The sequence below is a fragment of the Paroedura picta genome, chromosome 8 (assembly GCF_049243985.1).
Source record: "Paroedura picta isolate Pp20150507F chromosome 8, Ppicta_v3.0, whole genome shotgun sequence".
Classification (NCBI taxonomy): Eukaryota; Metazoa; Chordata; class Lepidosauria; order Squamata; family Gekkonidae; genus Paroedura; species Paroedura picta.
The window spans coordinates 68039140-68063396 of NC_135376.1; the positions used below are offsets into that span (position 1 = coordinate 68039140).

At 42.0% G+C, this 24257-nt stretch overlaps 1 protein-coding gene across 3 annotated transcripts in view; it reads left to right on the plus strand.

Annotated features, from left to right (window-relative positions):
* Positions 1 to 24257, plus strand: part of ADGRA1 (adhesion G protein-coupled receptor A1) — a 452787-nt gene that overhangs the window by 385976 nt on the left and 42554 nt on the right. For all 3 annotated transcript variants that reach the window (XR_013233660.1, XR_013233661.1, XM_077350198.1), the window contains one exon: positions 2404 to 2549. Coding sequence is in view for 1 of the 3 variants with exons in the window: in XM_077350198.1 (XP_077206313.1) it covers positions 2404 to 2549 (146 nt within the window). In the remaining 2 variants the exon portion in view is untranslated. The remainder of the gene's footprint in view (positions 1 to 2403; positions 2550 to 24257) is intronic.

Genomic DNA, 24257 nt, shown 5'->3' on the forward strand with positions numbered 1-24257 from the left:
ATATGTTTTATCATTTTTTGTGAACCGCCATGAGCCAGCGGGGCCCAGGAGTAGCGGTCAATAAATGCAACTATAAATAAATAACTATACTGATATTCCCTGAAGAAATTCTAAATAAACCAGTCCAAAGTAAACTAGAAAGTTCTACTTATTAACAAGATATGCCCTGAAGAAATTCTAAATAAACCAGTCCAAAGTAAACTAGAAAGTTCTACTTATTAACTAGAATTTGAAGCACAAGCATAGGAAAGTATGTAAAACACACACTGAAGAAGTCTAAGAAAAACAAGAGGTGAAAAGGGATAGTGTTTTGGGGAAAAGAGGCAGCAGAATGACCAGCATTTCACAGGAAGAGGAGGCAGACCCATACAGAGGTGGGGGGAGTGTGGAGAGACCCAGAACACACACACACATGGAATGGTGCTAGGTGCTCTACTTGTATGGGAAAATTATAACCTCAGGGTATGGCTAACATGGCACCCTATTGATGAAATTGTCTGTGTTTGGCAAAGAACCTAGGAAGCAGGTGATAGGGTTGCCCAGAGTAGGGGCAATACCCAGGGTGAACTTATGATGAGTTACCAGGTAGTGCACAATACCTGTCATTGTTTTAATGGACTTAGAACTTGAGATGTTACTGTTTCTTGATTACCTTGATTGCTGAACAGGAAACTGCTAAGGTGGGGCAGGCTGTTAGTGATTGCTAATTGAGTTTTGGGGGTGTGAAGGGAAGGAGAGACCGGGAGTTGATATGATTAGTAGTACCTTTCCAAGAGGGCCTATTGTCCCAAAGATATCCATCCCTGCTTTAGGTGGGAAAAGAAAGTTCAGTATAGCGGTTAAGAGCAGTGGTTTCTAATCTGATGAGCTAGGTTTGATTCCTTGTTCCTCCACATGCAGCCAGCTGGATGATCTTAGGCAAGTGACAATCCTGATAGAGCTATTCTCACAGAGCATTCCTGTCAGAGCTCTCTCAGCCATACCTACCCCATGTGGGGAAAGGAAGGAAAGGCAGTTGTAAGCTACTTTGAGACTCCTTTGGGTAGTGAAAAATGGGGTATAAAAACAATTCTTTTTCTTCTAGTATAGTAGACCGGTGGTCCCCAACCACCGGGCCACGGCCCGGTGCCAGGCCGCGAAGGCCCCGGCACCGGGCCGCGGCTCACTCTCCCTGCCCCCCCCCCCCCCGCAGTAAGAAACTTCCCAGGCCGCAAGCAAATTGGCCCGCAAAAGCGGCCGATTAGCTTGTGGCCCGGCAAGTTTCTTTTTGTGTGGGGGGGAGGGAAGTAGGGCCACGCATGCGCGTTTGCGCCATGCACAGCCGCAAACATGCATGCACAGCAGCTTCACGCATGCGCAGAAGTGCCGCACATGGCACAGACGAGATCATCCTCCCCACCCTGCCGGTCCGCAGCCTTAAAAAGGTTGCGGACCACTGTAGTAGACCCTTCATTCCCAATGAACTAATCTAAAGATTCCAGGAAAGGCCTGGAGAACTTTATTTCTTCTTAGGAGCAGACTGCATACCATTTTGCATCTAGATGCATTGGCCATCTATTCCAAAGTCTATTTCTGCCAGACAGAGCACTGCAGATATAATATGTGAGGTGCTGTGTAAGGACATTTATGTTCATAATGTCTCTAAACTATCCCCCAAAAGCGAGACAGGGTTTGGCTATTAATACCACCTTGTGATTGGTAACCCCATCTGGAGGAACTCTCACAAATGATCTGAAATATGGCGGAGGGGAATAGTTCAGTGTGGTGTAATGTTTAAAGCATGTAAAACTGGGGGGATCCTGGAATCCCCAGTAATCAAATGGAGCATTCCATTAAACTTTATATCTCCAAGCTATTTTACAGGGTTGTGGTGAGTTAAAATTGTGTCTTGAACTCAGTGGGGGGAAGAAGGATGGGGGGATAAATGAAATAAATTAAACTTCCTAAATGGTACACAATGGAAGAAGGGGAAGAATCTGTGCAAATTTGCTGTGGTTTATTTTGTATCTGTATAATCTGAGCAGTTAATTAAACCTAAAATTCTTTTAACTCGCTTACTTTTGTTTTAAGTAGGATAAGAGGGTCGTGGTAACAATCCATCTTTCTCTAAGAAACTCACGAATTTTGCATGTTGTGCTTTATAAAAATCCTACTTGTTTTGCCAAGTATTAGAAAATATCAGCATGGGTTTAAGCCTGAAATGCTCCCTCATTTTCAGTTTGCTTTCATTTCCTTGCATTGGACGCGTCAGGCAAATCCAAAAAAGTTTGCTTAAAGCAGCCACCAATTCTTTTATTTTTGAAAAAAATATTACAGGTTACATATAAATATGTACAGCAGACAGATCACTATAATGTGTCGTTCTTGTAGCCATCTGTTGATCCTATCATCATTTTATTCTAGGTTGGGATAGTGTTGCATTATTCTACACTCTCTACTATGCTGTGGATTGGAGTGACTGCAAGAAATATATATAAGCAAGTCACAAAAAAGCCTCAGACTGCCCCAAACAGTGACCAGCCTTCTTACCCCAAACAGCCATTGCTCAGGTATGGATGAATATAAGTATTATTTATGTGGGACTTATTCTGCAGTTTAAAGCGTTTAGACCCTCCAGATCAAAGTTGAAATGTAAACATTTCTTTGTTTTCCAGCCTAATGAAGTTTCTTTCAGATCTTGCACCAAAATATATAGCAGTTGAATGGAGCCAGAATTGCATAGCTTTCAACATAGCCCATGGGAAGGTTTCAGATGTACCTTTACCACATCTTTAAAAACATACCATTAAAATGTGGGTACTCTGCTATACATACAAGTGCATGTCCAAAAACATTGCACTGGAAATTACCCAGCACTGATTTGCATCTTTTGAAAGCACCACACATTGTTATTAAGACAAACAAACCATCCAAAACTGATTTTGATGTTGCTCAACTATATAGTTGAAACTATCTGTGGTCAAGTCGATGTTGAATCCGTTTGCAACCGGCAACTCTATTATTCAGTGGTAGAAAGACTAACCACTGAATCATTAAAGCTAGTTAGCCTGTATAGAAACCATGAAGTTCCTTATGTACATTCAGACTAATCCAAAAACTAACTCATCATAAAAGGTAGACAGGCAGGAGCACATTGGAGGGTTTCACTATGAATTATTCATTGGTGGTTTATTTCTCATTTCAAAAAACCTTGGATGCTTTTACTCATAATGGATTTTAGCCCTTGAGTATAGGGCAAAAGAATGGCCTATGTCTATAGCTTAATTGCATTTAATCATTGGTGAACATTAAACATGGCAAACACTTGCAAAATGGTTGCTGGACAGCCTTAGAGATTTCTAGTATTTTGTAGGGCAAAGCGTACTTGCCCCCAGCCAGAGAAGTATTATTTCTTTGCTTTTTGATATTTTAATTCTGACAGCCTGACAATTCCGCACTAAATGTAAGGCTTTGGGCCACTGGATCATAAACATCAGTATCAAGTGAATTGTATGCCCTGTATACTTCTGTCATTTTTGTGTTAGTATTCTTGTCAACAGTGCCCCCCCCCCCCCCCCATCTATGATCTCCTTTCTCTTTCTGGGATACAGATCTCCCTTCTGCTGTTTTTCTTTCCCTAGAAGATAAATTTCAGGCCACCATTTGGTTACAGAGTGCTTTCTTAGGTTAACTCGGATTCAATTAAAAGGCTAAGCAGCATCCAGTTAAATCCAACGTCTACTTCAAAGTCAAGGGCCCGGTGACTGTGGCTATTAGAGCAGGGTTGTTGGAGATCTTTCAGCATAGCTGAAGGGGCTGAGCTCTTGCTTTAGAAGCCATGTGGCACAGATTGTTTGGCAATTGCCCAGCGGCCATAAATGCAGGCGAATTCAATCCAGCATGCCCACTTCAGCATAAAAAATGGCATTTTACCTTGAGAATTTGAAATCTGCTGTGTGACTGCGTAGTATATGTTTAAAAGGTAAAGTAATTTGCTGTATTTCTGTATTCAAAAAGCCCATCTATATTTATTTACCTCGTTGGATTTCTATTGTTTAAAATGTGGTCTAGCCAGAGGTGGCTGATTATAGGCTCTTTAAAAAATCTACCTAATGGAAGCTCTGAGTGCTGCCCAATAACTGACAAGGTTTGTGTGTGTGGTTTTTTTATTGAGCTACACAGTTTGTGATTCATTCTAATGTTCTTCACTCCATAGTTCATAATAAAATGAATTGTAGCCCATTTTTGTAGGCTGCAATAAACTTATTAAGGGAAAACATTTTAGGTATGCTAGGTGTTTCTGAAGGCCAGTTCCTAGTTGATAACCTCAATTAGTCCTCTGTCAATTCAACAGTGTTATAATAGTATATCTTGGAACTGCATAGAAAGCACAAGATTACCTTTGAAGCAATCGAGTACAGAAGCAGAAGCATTTAATAGCTGTCTGAAATTATTTTATGGTGTGTTTGCTAAAGGCATTGTACACTCTAGAGACACATCCCCAGAAATACCTAAAGTATCCAGTAATTCTTGCTAAACTAAATAATAATGGAAGAATGGCTTTTCTGATGCAATCCTTGCCTGTTTTACTATATGTGCTGAATTGACTGGTTTCCCAGGTACCAGGTAGACATTTTTATAGAATACTGTTGCTTTAGGGGACATGTGGCTATTTGCAGTGATTCAATAAAGAATACTGTTGCACACAATTAAGTAACCAAGATGCCTCTCAAGATATATTTTTAAAATGACATTTTAAGGGAAATACTATTATTTCTTGAAGCAGGTGGAACTGCAGAAGCAAGTGAATGTTCTGTTATCAGTTTCAAAGTCATGTCAAATGTTTTCTATATAGAATGGCAACATGGAATGTGCATGGAAGCCAACAGTAAAGGCTTAGATTTCTTTTTTTAGGCTATTCTTTATACTTTGTGTGCACACATACCGACCATAATCCTTGTGAGGGATGAGGGGGAAATTGCTCTCAGAACTCTCTGTCATTACAACATAGATCCATGCAAAGGAATGGTTCATAGAAAACATTGTCGGAGGACAAGAAAAGAGCTGCATGTACTTAGTTTTACCAGGTTTTGTTCCTTGTCAGTATTGGTAGATATTTGTCTTTTCTAAGCCAGTCTCCACAGTTCAATTTTATTACTTTTCACTAGCTGGTTATTATGTGGGTCTGGGAATGTTTGACTTCATGTATTCCTTGTTAAACTGTGATAATCAAAAAGACTTCTGCTGCATAGTACAATGCTTTATGGCGCTATAAAATTGAATAATGTCATGTTTTTCAATTAGAGTTCAAAATTAATTTTCTTGTGCACATTGATGAATTTGCTAGTAGTTCATGATGAAACATTTTGTTCTTCTGTTGTTTCGCCACAATAAACAATGACAGGCTTCAAAACACTTACCATAGAACTTCCATACAAATTGAACTCCTTAAAGGTGTAACTTGATGTGATTAATGGGCAATTGAATTAGCCACAAAATACCTAATCAATGCTTGGAAACTCAAAATGCCTTTGAAAGTCACTTACCGATTGCAAGGTGAATTGTGAGCTTTACTGTGACTGGGAAGTTATTTTTATTTATTTATTAGATTTATAGATCTCCGCTCCCAGCAAGCTGGCTCGCGGTGGTTCACAAATAATATAGAACATAAAACAGATCTTCCATAAAAACACCCCAATATTAACATCCACAGAAAAACTCCAGCATAAAAATGGCAGTAAACAATGCAAGATAAAACTCCTCCTATGCTTCGGCCTTCTGGCAATTGGTCCAGATGTTAACCAGTGGTTGATGGACAAAGTTGCTAACAGTGTCATCTTAACCATTGAAATCAAGAGGCTCATGTCTATTTAGGATTTACAAAGCCATACAGACAAAGAGCACTGAAGAAGAAAATCTGATTGTCAGTGTTAGCCTGTCATGTGGCAAAAAGATTTTTTAGCACAATCAACATGAATATGTCATTTATATGGGATCTAAGACAGAATGAGAAAAGAAGTTGGGCTGCTAGAGTTCAAAGCTCACTGGGATTTGGGAAGGGTTGTGTCTGAGTAGGGTTTCCAAACCACTGTCCAGGCAAGGGTCCTCTTCTTTCAGACCCACCCTCTCCTCATGCAGTTAATCTCCTCAAAAGAGAAAAATGCCAGAAATTAACTCAACTTGCCTATATGACCCGCTTCCAGATTTGACTTCTGTAACTTGCTCTATGTAGGCCTACCTTTGTCTTTGACCCAGAGAGTGCAGCAGGATGGGTCTTCACTAAGTCACCCTGGAAGACCCATGTCCAGCTGTTGCTAAGGAAGCTGCACTGCTTGATTGTTCACTTCCAGATCAAGTTCAGCGTATTCATTTTGATCATTAAAGGCTATACGCAGCTTGGGTCCTACGAGATCACTTACGTTCTCATGTCCCCTGGAGGGTAGTTTGCTCTGCGGGTATGAATCTTCTGGTTGTCCCAGGGCTCGAGGAGGTACACCTGGCCTCAACCAGGGCCAGGGCTTTTTCAGTCCTGGACCTTATCTGGTGGAATGAGCTTCCTGAAGTGCTGCAAGTCCTAACAGAGTTTTCATGGTTCCACAGGGCCTGCAAGATGGAACTCGTCCACCACGTGTTTGGTTGAGGCTGGGTGGAGAGCCTGGGGTGTTATATGATCAGGTCACCCACCCCTCCCTAGGGTCCCTGACCTTGGTGTTAGACTGTGCCCATGACTACTGGGCCAGCAACTCCCCTTGTATTACATCATGTTTAACAGTGATGGCTTGATTGTGTGTGCATTGAGACATGGGGAGGAGATTATATTTTAACCACCATTGTTTTCGATTTTTGTTTTGATTTGGGATTTCAGGGTATTAATGTAATCTGGTTTGATGTTTTTAAGGATGTTTTTAGAGGTTTTATTAATGTTTTAGGGTATATTTTATTACTGTAAACCACCACCAGCTGGCTTTGCTGGGAGTGGTGGTATAAAAATGTAATTATGAATAAATAAATAAAGTGAATTCCAGATCAGGCTGAAGGTTCTAGTAATTACTTTTTAGGCCATACATGGTCAAGGCCCAGTGTACTTGAGTGACCACCTCCCTGCCTGTGCCCCACAAACAGCTTTATGCTCTGCCACCACCAAACAGCTAATGATCCCTGCCCTAAAGAAGCTTGCCTGGCCTCAACTGGGGCCAGAGCCTTCTCTGTCCTGGCCCTCACCTGGTGGGAATGAGCTCCCGGTTTTCCCAGAGGTGGCATCATGCCATTGCTGATGGCCACCCCCATATCCCTGCCCCCACTCCTGCTGGTTGCCATGCCATGCTTGTCAACCCTAATCTTGATTGATATATGATAAAAGAAAATGCTAGATTCTGAAACTGTGACCTTATCTGTGCAAATCATGCTCTTTAACACTGAACTATAGGGCTACCAACACTGCCTTGGCAAATGCCAGGAGTCTGGAGTTCAGTGCTGGAGGAAGATGGAATTTTAGGAGGATATGATGTCACTTCTAGACAATGTTGTAGGCTGGCTCCCCTAGTCTCTTAGGTGGTAGGGCAAGAAAATCCTTGTGGATAGGAAATTAGGACAGTGAGCTGGTAGTTCCACATCCCAGGCAGGTAAATGTGACACCTACTGAACTATTATCTAAGAGATACATGATAAAGACAGTGGGACAATAATTAAATGTATGACCACTATAATACCAAAGCTGGGTCTGTTTCCATTCATTTTTTTCAGGTTACTGTAATATAATTCAATCTACATTAGTGCACTTTTTCAGACTTTAAGATGGTACAGAACATGGCATCATTAGGAAGCCAATAGTAGTGGAGATTAGATCGGCTCTTCAGGAATATTTTGTTCTGCATAAGTCTTTTTCTTCTTGGGGGATGAATAGTTTGGATCCTGAGCTGCAAAGTAGTACTAATTCATGGATAAGTAATGCAGTAATTGATATAGGGTTTGTACACAGCTATACCCTACCATCATTTCAAAAGAAAACAGGAAATATAACTTAAGTCTCTGATGTCAGTTCAGATGCTTCTAATCTCAGCAATGGACCACTGTAAATGAGCTTCTCTTTTGTGCAAGTAATTGTAATGTATATTTTTGGATTGTGTGAATTGTGCTGTAATTAGCTTAATTCATTAGCAAACAATGGAAATTTTTAGCAATTCTTATGCATTCGCAGACTTGCATGTTCCTTGAATAATAGAAGTCGATCAAAGGACACACGACATGATAGAAACTTCCAGATATAATTCTCTTTTCAGCAGCCCTCATAGCATTTGGATTGAAGTTTAAAATACTTGCCAAGAAATTTGAGCCAACATGCAGAAAAACAGTATAGCCTTTTGAAGTCTTCCAGTAGCTGAAGCAGAAGTAGTCAGTTAAAATTTCAGCATATACTATTTCACAAACAGCTGTTTTGTTGGCCTTGGGCTGGATTGCTGGTAATGCCAATTAATGTTATGCCAAAGCTTAAGTATAAAATAAAAAAGAAAATGTTGGGAATGCAATATAATGAATGTTTTCTTTAGAAATTTGCATTAAAAGACTAATACTTTCAGGAATTCCCATACAAATAAAAGTATCTGCAAATTAGAAGGACTATAAGGGCTCCAGATCAAATTTACACATGTAACGCACTGGAAGGGTAAAATACTGTTGCAAATCAACCTTCCTGCAGGGCTACCAGTTGATTCAGAAGCGCAATACAAGAACTTGAGAACTGCCTCCCCCCCCCCCCCACATATGTGCAACAAAGATGAGAGAAAAGCTGAAAAAGACTTTAAGTGACATGTGCTTATTTGGACCTTTTTTCCCTATTGCCAAGATGCAAACAGAGATCACAGATCTGCATTAATTTTAAAAGCACAATTATAGCTCCAATTCAAGTTGGGACCATATTAGGACTGTTTCTGCACTAGGGATATTGTTTGGATTTGCAGTTTTAAATGGTTTTTGTTCGTTTCTGCACTAAAATTCACCTCTTCAGTCACAGGCCTCAATTGCCCCCTCACTTGCCCCACAGGAAAAGAATCCCTGGAAAACATGGTGTTTTTTTTTTAATAAGCCCTTTACAATGCTGCTTCTAAATTGTTAAAAAAGCATTCTTACAGTTGTACACAGCAGCATTATGATGTTATAATTTAGGTTTTTCTTAAATTACATTCAGGATATTTTTGGGGAAATGGGGGAGGTGATCAATGATGCAGAATGGTGGGATTAAGGGGCGCAATGAAAGTGAAGGTGCAAACAGGCAGCATTTTGCAAAAAACACATTTTTGGAAAAGGGGAGGAGAGCAAAGGATGATGAGAAGCTGCCTCTGTCAGAGTCAGTGCAGAAAGCATGTTGCAAATTTCAGCTTGGTAAATAAAGGAAATGAAGGCCAAATGCAGAAACAATAGAGTCGTCCAAAAGAAATCCAAAGGGAGGCTAAAACAGGGTATGTCTCCTAATGCAGAAACAGTCTAGGAGAAGAAGAAAGGAGTTTAACTTCTCCCCCATGTTGTTATTAGAGCTTTTCAGGACAAAAAGGGGTGGGTAAAGCAAAACAGCACACTGGATGGTGGATTCAATTAGTGAAGCTGGACTGAGTGGAAACAAACTCCTTATTCCTTGTCATGGGCCTGTTGTGAACCAAAGGAGTCACTTAGAACTACTGGAGCATTTGAAGAGGAACCGTTTCAAAAATCAGCAGTGCTGGTCTTTAGTAAAATAGTTGTATTATAATCCTAAGAGGCCAACAAGACTTTGATGGCTGGGGAAAAGAGGAACAAAAATCTATAATGTCTGTCTGATCAGGTTTGAAATTATGTGAGATTTGCAAGCTCTGGGTAGGGAAATACTTTGGAGGTAGAGCCAGAAGTGGGCAGGATTTGGAGGCAGGTAAGGATCTCAGTGGAGTATAATGCTATGGACTTCAGCCTTCAAAGCAGCCATTTTCTTCAGGGGAACTGATCCCTTTAGTCTGGAGATAATCTGTAATTCCAGGGGATCCCCTGGTCCCACCTGTGAACTCAAATGAGAAGGCCAAATGGTGTAAGCTGAAAAATAGGAGGGAAACTATTTGAGGCTAGTACAAAATTAAAAAAATGAATGCTTCAGAATAACATGAACATTCATGAATTGTTCCATTTTTTACAATTTTCTACAAGCCTCAAACAGTGTTCCCCCTCCCCTTATTTTTCCCACCTGGTGACTGGCATCCCTTTGTGGAAAAGGTTCTTAATGTTTTAGAGATCTTTCCCAGGGATGCTACCAAAATTCTTTTAGCTCATGATTACCACCTTCGTTGGTTATGCAGAGAGCAATAGGAGTTCAAAATTACTTCTAAGATATATGTGCATAAGTGCCATCAAGTCACAACCAATTATGGCAATCCAAGTAAGGTGTTTCCAAGGGAAGTGAGAAGCAGAGGTGGCTTGTCATTGTCTTCCCCTGCACCAAATCTTCCTTGGTGGTCCCCATCTAAGTACCAACCCTGCTTAGATTTTGAGATGTGATGACATTGGGCTCCACCATGCCCACTTTCCCTTCCATTTCTGCTAATATCTCCTCTCAAAACTATGACTTGGATACTGTGGGATTTGTGAATGACACAGAACTTGTGGAGCAGGATTTGTCCACCTTCTCGTGACAATGGCCCCCTGAAACTTCAGCCTCCACCTCCTTCTCGGTTCTGTTCCTGATGACCAAGATACCATCATTAACAATATAGAGAACAAAGCGGAGGTCTGTGGTGGGAAGGGGAATGGATAGAAATCTCCCTCATCTTCAAATGATAGAAATGCCTTTCCATTATCGGAAACAAATAATAGGATCCAAGCTGCTGAATTGTCCATTTGGATGATCAGATCCCTAAATTGCCTGCTTGAGGGATAGATTCCTTATACAAGGCTGTGATTTCATAATAATTTTAGCAAGGAAAATATTGTCTGATGAATTATGAAATCCTCATGTTTGTTAATATGCCACACACGCATCAGATATACTTGGATAAATTTAGATGGGAGACCTTTAAGGATTTGGATGGAGCTCTTCCAAGGAACAGTAGGGGTCATGATGTGGAGGCAGGGAATGGCAAACCATCAGACATCTCTTGCCTGGCTGCCATACAATCCTACAGTTATAGGATCTCCTGGCTACACTATGCCATATGATAAATAATAAATAATAATGTTGCCTAAACTGCCCCACTGAACAGTTGGGCAATTTGGAAGCAGAATCCTGATTTCACAAACCAGCTGCAGTTTCACATTGTAGTTTCACATTGAACCATCCCACAGTGTATGTCCTAAAGAAATAATAACAGCGTAACTCCTTTGCTATGTACTGAAGCATTATGAGTGAGTTTACGTCTTGTATTATGTCAGAAGTTCACATCTAGATCTTATGGATTAATTGGATGTCTTGTGATTGGATTCATTGTTTCCACAAAGTAATGCATAAATTGTTACCAAAAGCTGAGCGAAAGGGCAAAATTAGAATGTTGCTTTGCTGCTCTCAACAAAATGTAGGCCCACGATTAGAAAACCTTTCAGATAAAACATTCATGCTTCTTCTGGGCGATGGGGTTGTTAAAAAAAAAACCCTCAGATGTAGCAAATCTGTTTTTTCAAATAAATAATCTGCCACACAGATGATGATCGTCCAATGCTTTATTCCCACATTCCAAAATTAATAGACTGTGGAGCATAGACATAAGTTGATTATAGGAGCTAGGGTATATAAGCAATGCTATATAAGCAATACCATATGCTAGCTTTAAAGAGAAAGTTATCAGTCTTGGCATTTACTGATAGCTACTGGTGGCATAACTTAATAGGGAAATTCAGTAATAAATCTGTTTAGCCCAAGTGAACAACACGAAATTCATAGCAAAGTACTACTTACGAGAAATGTATCAGTGAATAAAAAATACACGTAGCAACTTGCAGCGGCAGATTAAATTGCAAGAATAAGAACAGAAAAAAACCCTTGTGTGGTTCATCCTGCTCTAAACACTTGGTCAGGGTCATCTGGTATTCAGAGATACTGCATGGAGCTTCCCTTCAGCCATCTGCTAATAGCCATTGGGATGGATCATGTGGCCCCTGAGCAGAAAGCACTCAGGGTGGCAAGTTATTCCTTTGTTCCCTTCCTCCCAGAAGTATCATCTGACCTGGAGAAAAGTGAAAAATTTTCACCAGGGCAAGGCTGGCAGTTTACCTGTGTTGCACAGTTCTGAGTATTCATAGCCCATATGGGAATCTTGCTGGAGGCAGCAGAAGGCATATTATCTGCCAGGTTATCCTTATTTTCATGCTTGTTGAGGCACGTACAACATTCTAGAACTTTGAGACAGGATTTCCTTGATAAAATCTAAGCTAATTCTGTGTATGCAATTTCAGTAATGTATTTCATCAGTTTACCTGAGAGAGATGTTTTATCAATAATGCTTCCCTCTTGACTCCTCTCTATTCTGTTTCTTCAACAACAAAATCTGAGATATGTAGAAACATAGAATCATAGAATAACAGAGTTGGAAGGGATCTCCTGGGTGATCTAGTCCAACCCCCCCCCCCTGCAATGCAGGACACTCACAACCCTATTTCTCATCCACTGTAACCTGCTACCCCCTTGAGTCTTCACAGAATCAGCCTTTCTGTCAAATGGCTATCCATTTTCCAAAGATGGAGAACCCACCACCTCTCTAGGAAGCCTGTTCCACTGAGATACCTCTCTGTCAGGAACTTCTTCTGGATGTTCAGACGGAAATTCTTTTGAATTAATTTCATCCCATTAGAAATTATTGGATACTATTTTTAGAAAAACTTGGTTACATTGCCTCCTTTCAGATTTTCCTGTAATAAGAAGTCACATTTTACTAACTGCATTTTATTTAGAAGGCCAACAATTTCATGGATAGATTCCCTAAGAAATGCCTGGTATATAAAGATGCCATCATTCTGAACCTAGTGATTCCTTAATCTGGATATATCCAAGGACAGAAAGACTCTTAAAATGGCAACAAGGAGATGAGGGAGGTTCATGTGTGGTTATCATGTCATCTTCATCACAACTATCTGAAGAAGGTTAGACCAATGGATTTAATAAATAAACTGACATTTGAGTCTGGATTGTCTAGGATTGTCTCAACTTTTTTACCATTGAGAACCCCCTGAAACATTCTCCAGGCTTCAAGAAACCCCACAAGTGGTATGGTCATCCAGAATATGTTTGGGAAACATGGATGTGTACATGTGTACCTGGGGCTTCTTCTCTTCCCACCCCCTTCAGACTCATCATTGGCCATGTTGGGAGGGGGGTGAGTCGGTTGATCAGGTGATATATCATATCACCTGATAAATGTTTAACAAATTTTAAAAATATATTAAGAATTAATTTATTTCCATCCCTTTGAAAAACCCTTCCAGGGCCGTCAAGAAACCCCAGGGTTTCACGAAAACCTGGTTGAGAAAGCCTGATTTAGGTCCTGGCCTGACAAACTAGTAACTCCTCTGTGTTGGCAGTGTGAAGAACAGCTGATCATATCTGTCAGAGCTTCAGCTGTACCACAGAGGGAAAGAGAGGGGGGCACCTAAAATTTGAATGATTATAGAAACATGCTTTATAGAGCAGGTTTAAAACCTTGGCGCGCCACACATTGAGTTGATTCAGACTGTCTCGAATTTTAAGATCTGCTGTAGAGATAAATTATAAAGGGTTTAATTTTGGGGGTATTCTCACATACATGTTTCCCTGATAACTGCAGGTTGCAAAATACAGAGATTCTTCCAATTCACCAGATCTTTGGAGATGTGTGGGATTCTGCTGATTATAAACTGATGTTGCTGTCAATTAGAAATTATTGTGAGTAATAAAGAATTCGACCCAAAGAAAATGTGTGAATTGTCATCAAATATTTTCACAGCATCTTGAACTGTGGTAGTTTAATGGCAGCTCATTTACTTATAGTCATGTGAGATATGATGTTTTTCTATCCAAACTTTTAATAAAGAAGTGGCCTTAGAGTAGAATCTCTTCTCAGCTTTCAAGTGTTTTTAATTACTTTGGAGGAAGCATGCAAATAAATTGTATTTGAACTATGATACAATGGGAAAAACTTGACCATGAAATATATGCACTGATTCTTAAACATGTGCAGGGAATGGCTGCCAGAGAAGAAGGTTTCTTTGTTTAAAGTTACCTGTTTCTGTTCACGTATTCATGTTCTTGGATAATATGCTCTAAACCAGTAATCGGTAACCTTTTATAATTAGAGAACCAAACAGCAGTAAAATTTTATGAGCCGGTATAATAAAGTCTATTTGCATAACTGAAAATATGCAGCTTAACATTACTGATAATTGACATGTTGATTAATAATCTATAAAGTTTCTGCAGCTGAAGCACTGGTTGTTGCAATTCCTTTGTTAGGTATTGGCTTACAGAAACTCCCACAACAAGCCATAGATCTATACAGGAGCATACTGTGTGATGTCATGGTGTCCTGGCAAAAATGTGTTCATGGCTTGCATTTGGATTACTGACAGCTGTTCACATCTGTAAAGCATCTTTAAGAAGCCCTACAGTGACATAAAAATCTTTGCCTGTTATTCCTTTCAAATGCTAGTTATTCTTGCTTTCCACCTGTAGGATGCCGTAAAAAGGAGCATGCTGTGGGTCTTCTTAAGTAAACAAAGTAAAACTTTATGCAGGAAAAGCAAAGAAAGGCCTACCAGAATCCTACATAGCAGTTTACTTAGACAGCTTAACCCAAAGTCATAAGTCTTGGTCTTGTTCTACTCCAGATGCTGATACCTGGGACTATGATAAAATATGGCTTCTGAAAGTTACCAAGTACCAGATGTGGCCACAAGCCTCCCTTTGAATATACATAAACTAAGAAAGTGAGGGGTAAGGTCAGCAGCAATGATCAAGCTGGGAGCAAACTTGCTGCTCACCACAGCCTCTGCCCCATGCATCAGAACATCCCATCCACAATACACTAAGCCTGGCTTGGCTTTTAGGTATCCCTGAGCCTTCAGCTCCTATTTCCAGCTACCTCTCAGAGCAGCAGATGGACAACAATAAAATTAAAAATGGCTGTGTTGTGGACCAGCCAAGCCAGGCAGAGCAAAGAAACACAGAAGACTGCTCCGAGGAAGAGGAAGCCAGCAGACCTGACCTCAACCCACAATTAGCTGCTGATGCACTGCAGGAAGAGGCAGTCTCTGAAGGGCCAGATACAGATCCTCAAGCAGGAACCAGCACACTGGCCTTCCTAGGCGTATTCTGCATTCCCCAATAAAAACTGTTTTAAAATGCAACGTTTTAAATTTACTCCGTTGCATTTTTAAATGTTTGTGGTTCTGCATTCTGCAGGAAATTTTCAAATACAATGTCCCAAGCAGTTCTACATCACAGAAAATCTGAGTCGTTGTATCTGCCTAGCCCCTCCCAATGGGTCTTCCAGCGTCTCCATGGTTTCTCATTGGTTTTAGTATATCCCCCAATGTTGCCATCTTCGGCTCCCTCCCCTCCCTCGCCCCTGGCGACCATCCCGTATGGTTCTCCCAGTGGCTGTCATTCTACTCTGTGCCTTGCCATTCCAGAGTAGTTTATCTGAGTGTAATGGATAATCCATTCCATGCTTTCTTTGCAACTGTTTCCCTACTATAATACATTTCAATGGAGCCCATGCAAGTCAATTGGCATTCTTGCTGCCCTTAATTTTTCAGCGGGTCTTCCAACATCTCCCATGCTTTCCAATGGGCATTCTTGTCATTCAAGACACAGTCACCTCGTGAGTAAGGCACCTTTCTAGATCAGTGAAAGCACAAATCCCCCCCTCCAGCAGCAGGCAGGAGGTCTCAGGAAATTTGAGGGCACCTAAGTGCCAAACCACTGGGAGGGATACAGCAAACCAAGAACAAATCCCCCCTCCCTCACCCTCCTAGGACAATGAGAGATGCTGAATGCTGTTGCAGATCCACTGTGTTTCCCATAGTTTTCAGTGGGCATTCTTGACCCAGCACAAGGGAGGGAGCAGGTTTTGTCCCTTTAAATTTTGAGTTTGTCTGCTCTGCAGCTGTGCCCAGTGCCTTCCCTCCCCACCACCTTTCTGAGCCTCCGGGGAGGGCGGTATATAAGTATGATAAATAAATAAATAAAAAAAATAAATAAATTGTGGCTGTGCTCTATCTATACCTTATCTTAATCCTAGCTTGCCTCCCTCTTTGAATTTGCATTTTGGGGACTTGTGCCCCCCCCCCCGTCACTGATCAGAGGTATAGCTTTGTAGTCCGGAGTGTTCCACTGCCATAAATACCACAGGGTAATTTCTACTAATTTACATACAGCTCGGTTGCCAGGACAAATGGCATGTACATGTGATCGCTGACAAAGGCAGAGCTCCCATTGGTAGGTGAAGGACTGTGAGCAGAAAAGGGGAAGAGACCAAAAAAATGCCAGAAACTGTATGGTAACACCTTAGAGCAATAACAGAATACATTCACTAGAATCACAGGAAGCGAGTTTGCTGAGGATGGGACAGGCCTTTGAGATGGGTGAGCTGGTGGCCTCCTGTTCTCCTCTCCCATTTTGTGGAAGGGTTGGGCAAGCTAGAGGGTGGAGGAAGACAGGCTGTGTAAGCAGGTCCTAGTCCTAGTGCTATCACTGATCACAACATGTACTCAGGTGGTAGTGCAGAGTCGAGGAGCCATTGGCAAGCTCAAGTCTCTCAGGCAATAATTGAAAAAGCTCTTGTTCTGCCAGGCATCACAGAAGTCTGGATGAAGTGAGAGAGGCACTACAGGGAGTTGTAATAGGAGAGGGAGTCCTTAAGATATGATAGTCCCAGACCATTTAGGCCTTTAAGGTTAAAACCAGCACCTTGAATTTGAGCTAGAAACCAATTGGAAGCCAGAGCAGTTGCTTCAAAAAAGGCTCGATATCTGCAGGATGTGCAGACCTTGATGCACAGCCTGGCAGCCACATTCTAAATAACCTGAAGCATCTGAAGCATCTTCAGGGGCACCCTGTTATCGAGCAAATTACCATAGTCCAATCTGGAGGTGACTGTCTCATGAATCACTGTGGCCAGATCCAACCTGGATTAGTAGGGGGCAGCTGACCAGCCTGGAAGAGATAGAAAAATGCCAGTTTTGCCACTGAGGACACTTGTTTGCCCTAGATAAGCAAAGTTTCCAGCCAGATGCTCAAGCCTCCAATATAAGCTGGACTCCACCCAAAGCAGGGAGCTGCAAATCCTTCAATGACCCAGCTTTTACCAGCCACAGGAATTCAGTCGTAGCTGGATTTAATGTCAGCCAGCTTTGCCTCAGCCAGTCAACCACATCATCCAGACACTGGGTCATGTTTATCCAGCAAGAGGAAGAGCTGAATGTCATTAGCATACTGGTGGCACCCAGTCCTGACCCTATTGCTGAACTCTGCTAGAGGGCTCATAAAAATACAAAATAATATTGGAGACAAGATTAAACCATGTGAGATCCAGAGACTGCTTGGTCTGCCTTTTGTCTCCAATAGCTACACTCTGGATCCCTGGAGGAACAACACAGACCAAGATAAGGCAGTATCTTACCCAGTTAGGTTAGGCAGCTGACTAGAGTAGAATGATCAACTGTGTCAAGCACTGCAGACAGATCTAATAATAAGCTATTGTTATTTAAATAGCACCTTGAGCAGTTGAGGGAAAGTGGTGTATAAATGGCTCAAATAAGATATACAAATGGTAATCTTATTAATGGCTTATTATGCAAGAGTGTTTCCCTCGCTTTCATTGTACACATCCATATTTTTCCCATTCTGTATTTTCCTTTGTTTTCACATGCGTGTCCATCAGGTTTTCTTTTTCTTTATTAATTCCCCACCTCTTTCACTGTGCATGTCCATCAGATTTACTTTTTCATTCTACATTGTTTTTCCTCCCTTCAGAGCTCAGTTGCTTTCCCCATATTTTCTGAGACTGCTTTAGTGGCAGTTTCCCCCTTCACTTTGCTTTCAAGCCAAAGGTAATTCAAAAACATAGATTCCCTCATATTTCCCCTCTACCCTTTTCCAGCCCCTCAAAATCCATTCTGCTGCCCACATTGAGGTAGTACCTCCCACTCTGCACCTTCAACCAACCTCATCCCTTTATCAGGGTATAAAGCCCACTATTGCTTACTTTCCCCATCATATAAATGGGGGGGGGGTTGGCATATTTAGCAAGCTGAATTAGTCTAGTGATATGAGTTTATCACTAAACTTGGAATACTGGGGGAAAGAGTATAGACAGGGAAAGTTTTAAAAGTTTTGCAAGAGATAGCGTTACCTTGCAGTTCTTTGGCTAAATGGACTTGAGCTCTCCAAGAAATCTCTTTGCAAGCTCTGAAAAGGGGGAGAGAGTCAAGATTTACATCAGGTCTTGTGCCACCAGTCAAGCCCAGCAGTGAGTGCAGCAGCAGCCAATCCTTAGCTGGTGTGTGGGTGGGTGTGCGCACGCATGCACACCCACATACAGGACATGCTACCAAGCACTTTCATACAAAATGTGATCTTATTTCCCTTTCCCATTTCAGTGACCCCCCCCCTCCAGCCCTCACAGCTCCCTCATTCTTTCCATTGCCCTAGCTGTCTCCTGGGTTTCTCTGCTTTGTGCACTCCCCTGGAATATGAGTGACTCCACTTCTTTGTGTTCCCTTTCATGCAACAGACTGAACCATGAGGATTTTAATAGAATGGTGGAGGGAGGCGGGTCAAAACCAGCATCAGGTCATGTGCAACCAATCAAGCTCTGCAGCAAGTCCAGTGACTACCAATCCTTAGATGGTGTGTATGTGAGTGTGTGTGCGGTTAAAAGTTTATTAAGAGGCATTTAATAAAACTATTACTCATGATGACAGTTCAATACAGCAAACCTGTACCTTCTATTGAAATCCCCATGGCTCAGTCCCTTGCATCAAAGGGAATACAAAGAAAAACACTCAAGCCAGAAAAAATCCCCATGAAACTGACAAAACTTCCTTAGTCTGACTAGAGCAGCTGCAAAGCGCCATTTTCTTTATTTCTAAGGACAGTTCTCTGTCACCTCCCCCTCTTCATTAGCACACAAGCACCATCTTTTCCCTAGTTATTTTACATTTCAAAAAAATTATAAGTAACATGAGGCTGCTCTAAGACTATCATTAATTTGGATTCAGTGGAGGAAAAAAGTGACGGGGGGGGGGGAATGCTTATCTAGCAGTTCTCCAAGAAGCTTCTTCCCATGTTCTGAAAGGGGGGAAGCAAAGACCAGCAATGAAAGGAGGGGATAGTGGAGGCTGGTGATTCTTTTCCATTTTTCACACTGGCCAATAACATAACAGAGAATCCACTAGAGCAGGGGTAGTCAAACTGTGACCCTCCAGATGTCCATGGATATCTGGAGGGCCGCAGTTTGACTACCATTGCACTAGAGTGTGGCAGTAAGAAAAGGGAATTTCACAGGTGGTCTAGTCAGCTTCAAATATAGTCTGGTCAATTTCAGGACATTCTCATCCCAATTAAGAAAAAAAATTGGGTTGTGCCTGTAGTATAAATACTCTGGAGAAAAAAGAATGGGGTCTGCAGTAGGCACAGAAATCTGAAGTCAAGATTAAAAGCCTGACTGCTCAGATTCTCTGCAGTAAGTTGTGTGGTATCCGGACAAAGCTCTCCCATATCTGTGAGCTAAAGGCCGGTATTATATGCATAGAATTTTGATTACAACTTTGAGTTGGTTGAAATATTGAAAACTTCTAGGATAAGTTTCAAAATCATAGGAGGAAACAACCACCGATGAAAGGTCTACTTTGAAAACGGAACAAAATCTAGAGTCCATTCTGGTTGTTTCATTAATCATTAAAATAGAGATTGTATAAATATATTGTTAACTGATTTTGATAGCCTGGGACAGGTTCTCTCTTTTTCTGCTAAGATACTTATTCAGAACTGCCTGTTTTTTCGTGATGTAAGCTGTGTGTGTGCATCTCATTAATGCTCTGTTGGCCTAGAAGACAACAGTCATATAATCTTCCATGTAGGCCCTAGAGATGAGATGTTTTTGAGAACAAGATACAGAAACTAGAGGGAAGCAAAATCATAGCGACTTTAGAGGCCACCAAATGAAATAAATAATGGAAGTCAATAAAGGGATGTCCCCACAAAATCATTTTTAAAACACTGCTTTTATTTGTGTTCATCTAGAGCTGGTGGGAGATGTTTTCCTGCACTGCATTTGGTGTGGCATGGTTCAAAACTCAATTCTGTCACAGCTGCATTGTATGACTTGTGGCAAATCAATATATTTTAAGTCTCAGTTTTCTAAACAATAGCCTGCCTGGAGGAGGTTATAATGGTGATGGATGAAATAAGGCACTTGGCTTGCTTAAAATGTGTTAGGAAAAAATATTTGCTTGGTGTAAACATGATCATTCGTGACATTTTCACATTCAGATACAGGGTTTACTGTGGCTTTCTTATTGCAGGATGACGTCTTTTATTATGCAACCGGTTTTTGACAAATCTAACGTGTGCTAAATCTGCCCATGGTCTTTTGGAAATACTGTGAGCCTAGTGGAAACTGGCAGCGGGTCCTCCAGGTATTCTTACTCTGCTAGGTCACGGCCATAAAGTTAGAAGTACAGAGGAAATGTTCTTTGGAAATTTAGCGAGTGATCCAGAGTGGGTCTCCTGTGAAGTAAGCCCCGCTTTATTCGTAGAGCCTACTCCTAGGACCATGGTCTTAGGACTGTTGCCTTTCACATGTTCATCTACAACCCACCATTCCGAGTTTTAGTTCTTTGAGTTCTATGACGCCCTATTAACGGGGAGGGGGGGACACCCAAACTTCTACTTTCTTGTATTACTATGTACCATTTCCAGGAAATTAAAATAACCCATTATAACATCTTTTGATAACACCCAAAAACTAATTTAAAAATAATTGAAATTTACCAGGCATCTACAAATCCCAGTTGCCATATACCACAGCAATACAGCCTAACTATCTGCCATAGCCATCCTAAATGTATATGTGTATGTTTTTTACAGTAAATCTAATTTATTTAATGTGCGCGTTTCTGCATAAGGCCGCATATTTTGTCAAATGATCGTCGTATCTCCCAACTTATGCCTGACAGTAGAAATTAAGTCCTTTTCATTTCAAGACCTAGGCAACTTTAAAAGCTCCTAAAAAGATAATTCTTTTTTTAGATGTGTGTTCTTTAGATGTGTGATCTCTCCACATCCCACTAGATGCCGCCTAGAAACATGCGGAAAAGTAGTACATGCATGCCATTACTATACTCAGACACTTTGCTTATTGCTTTTGATTTTTTTCAATATATGAATTTAATAGAACTAATTTAGAATAGAGTTAATTTAACAGAAATGAAAATCACAGTTTCCATCGTATCTGTCTTCACCTTTTGTGTCAAAAAACACTTATCTTGCTCCTTGGTTAGCATCATTAATTTTTCTGTCTAGAGGCATGCTGGCCATAGCTGGGGGAGGGGATGAGGAATGAAAACTCAGGTAATAGCAGGCAAGAGTCTTCCTACTTGATGTCTTAAAATAGATCCTCATGCACTACATGGTGTTTGGCTGCCATCTTGTCCCAGTAATGTGGAAACCTCTTCTGACACTTTAAACTTGACTCCCTGTCTGCACTGGCAGCTTTAACGGGGAACAAAGTTTCTCAATATGGACTGTTTCAGACATATTTAGAAATAGAATTCAAGCAGCTGGATTGGAAAAGAAGGGGGAAGATAGTGCACTAAACTGTTCATCCTACTCCCTCATTGTCTTTTGAAATGGGAGGGGATGTTCCTAATATTTGATGCTGGATGTGATGCTATATTTTGCCCCCAATATTCTCTCTTTGCCCCTCATTACCCTTGGCTGCGTAAGAGACATTGTCCTGACCTGGATGGCCCAAGCTAGCCTGATGTTGTCCGATCTCAGAAGCTAAGCAGAGTTGGTCCTGGCTGATATTTAGATGGAAGACAATTGAGGCAGTCCAGGGCTGCTACACCGTGGCAGGTAATGGCAAACCACCTCTGCTTGACTCTTACCGTAAGAATCCTGTGGGGTCGCCATACATTGGCTGTAACTTGGTGGTATTTTCCAGCATGTGGGAGACAGCTGAAGAGCCTCCTGCCTGAATTTCTAACTCAGTAGTCCTGTTTAAACAAGCATTGAAATCAACTAAGAGGAGGCTCAGTAACCTGTCCCCCTGCCTAGTCAATAGTCCTCCCATCTAGTCAATAGTCAACCATGTGGCCTAGGGGCCTGAACCAGCCCATTCAGGGCTCTTATCTAACCTGTGAACAATGGTGGAAAAACAAGTCTGAATGTGAACCAAAAGGACCTATATATTTTGTTATTATACCCCTTGCTGAGGTCCCTCCCTTCCCCAAAAGCAAGGGTTTTCCCCAGATATCCAGGGATTGGCCAACCAGATGTTGGTAACCATAAGGGGCAAGGAGGGCTGATTTGACCATTAGCTCTGCCAGCCAGTTCCTTTGGGGCCTGTATGACACCCTTGGCCAAGGCACTCTGCTGCCTCCGCCTCATCTGGCCGCAGTATGTTGGACTCCTGCCTGTATCACCTGGGCTACTTGAAAGATGACTGTCTGTTCATGTGTGGCAGGCAGAATCTCTTTGGCTCCACCTCCCTGAGCCCAGCCAAGCAGCTTCTTACTTTTGGGCAGCCTGGAGAAGGCACCTCCAGGTGCTTCTGGAAACCCCCCTGGCTGGGTCGCCATTTGTGCTCCCTTATATAAGTGTGTGAATGAAGCAACTGGCCAAGCAGGGCATGCTGTGCACAGAATCCTGCATGAAAGGAAAGCCCAGTTGTTATTTAAAGGGTGCAATGCATGCAGAATGCCAAGGATCGTGGATGGAGGAGGCTTGCCTAGTCAGCAAATCCGCTAACCCAAAATGTGGAGGACTCCTCTCCTGCTTCCCTCTTGCAGCAGTACAGGGAGGATTAAATAAGAGGCAAGGCCAAAATGCACATACACTCTGCAGGTTCCCTGCACTCAAGTGCTGCCTTATATGGAAACAGAGGGCGGGAAGTAAGGGATAGAAGCGGGCATTCAGAAAAGCACACTAGGTTAGCACACGGCAGAGACAGATGCTGGATGTGTGTCTTGCACATTGGAAGTAATATTTTGCATGGCTAAATAATGCCACCGTGTTGTCTGCAGAAGGCAATGAAAGTGGAGCTGGCATCTTTTGAGAGTGGCAGTGCGTCTAGGCGGTTTGTGGTGCTGGGGAACATCGTGGTTCGCCTTGAGGTCCAAGCTTGTTGCTCGGTGTGGGACTTTAGATTGTGTGGCAGCCTCACCCCCTCCCTCCCTCCCCGAAGCCTATTGACTGTAGCAGTTTCTTTAGAATTGTACTTGCTGGGTTCCCCTGGTTGATGCTCTTTGGCTGCCACACTTGCAGCAACGGAATGCAGCCTGTCACGATCCAGCTCATCAAAAAGCTTATGAAATGTGTAAGTCTCTGGCTGTTGCACCCTGATCGTCAGGCAGTAGCTCTCTGTACTGTGCAAAACAACTTAATCACATCAAGGACAGATTGGTTAGTTAGGTGCAGAGGAGGGATATGGGTCACGGTCAGTGGTAAAATAACTCTAGTGCCTGGCATTGCATTTTAGGACACATGTGACCTGACCTGACAAAGTGACATTTATGTCAGATCTGCTCTCTAACCAATGAGTTTGACCTTCTTGAATTAGACCAGTGGTTCCCAAATGTTTTTTGGGCTGCCCCCTCAGCTCCTAAGCCATTGTCCTTGCACCCACCCACCCACACATATGAACATATGTGTCTTTCTTGGTGTTAGGCCTACTGCAAATTCAAAACACACTAATATTGCCAATGCTTCTTTTTTTGTGTGGGGAGGGCTGTTGTGCAGTGGCCATGTGCAACAGTCTGGGGGGGAATAAAGGATAATCCCATGGCCAAGAGCAAGCAGGAGAAGGATTTTCCAGCCTTCCAAAGATGGGGACCTTTGGGGAAGGGTTGCCAACCCTCAGTTCAGAAATTCCTGGAGATCTGGGGTGGAGCCTGGGCAGCAGATGGAGCTCAACAGGAATACAATACCCTCCTGGCCAGCTTCTGAAGCTCTTGTTCTCTTCAGGAAGCTAAGCAGAGTTGTCCTCAGTCAGCACTGGGATGGGAGATGGCCAAGGAAGTCCAGGGTCACTACTACCCAGAGGCAGGCAATGGCAAGCCACCTTGGATCGTCT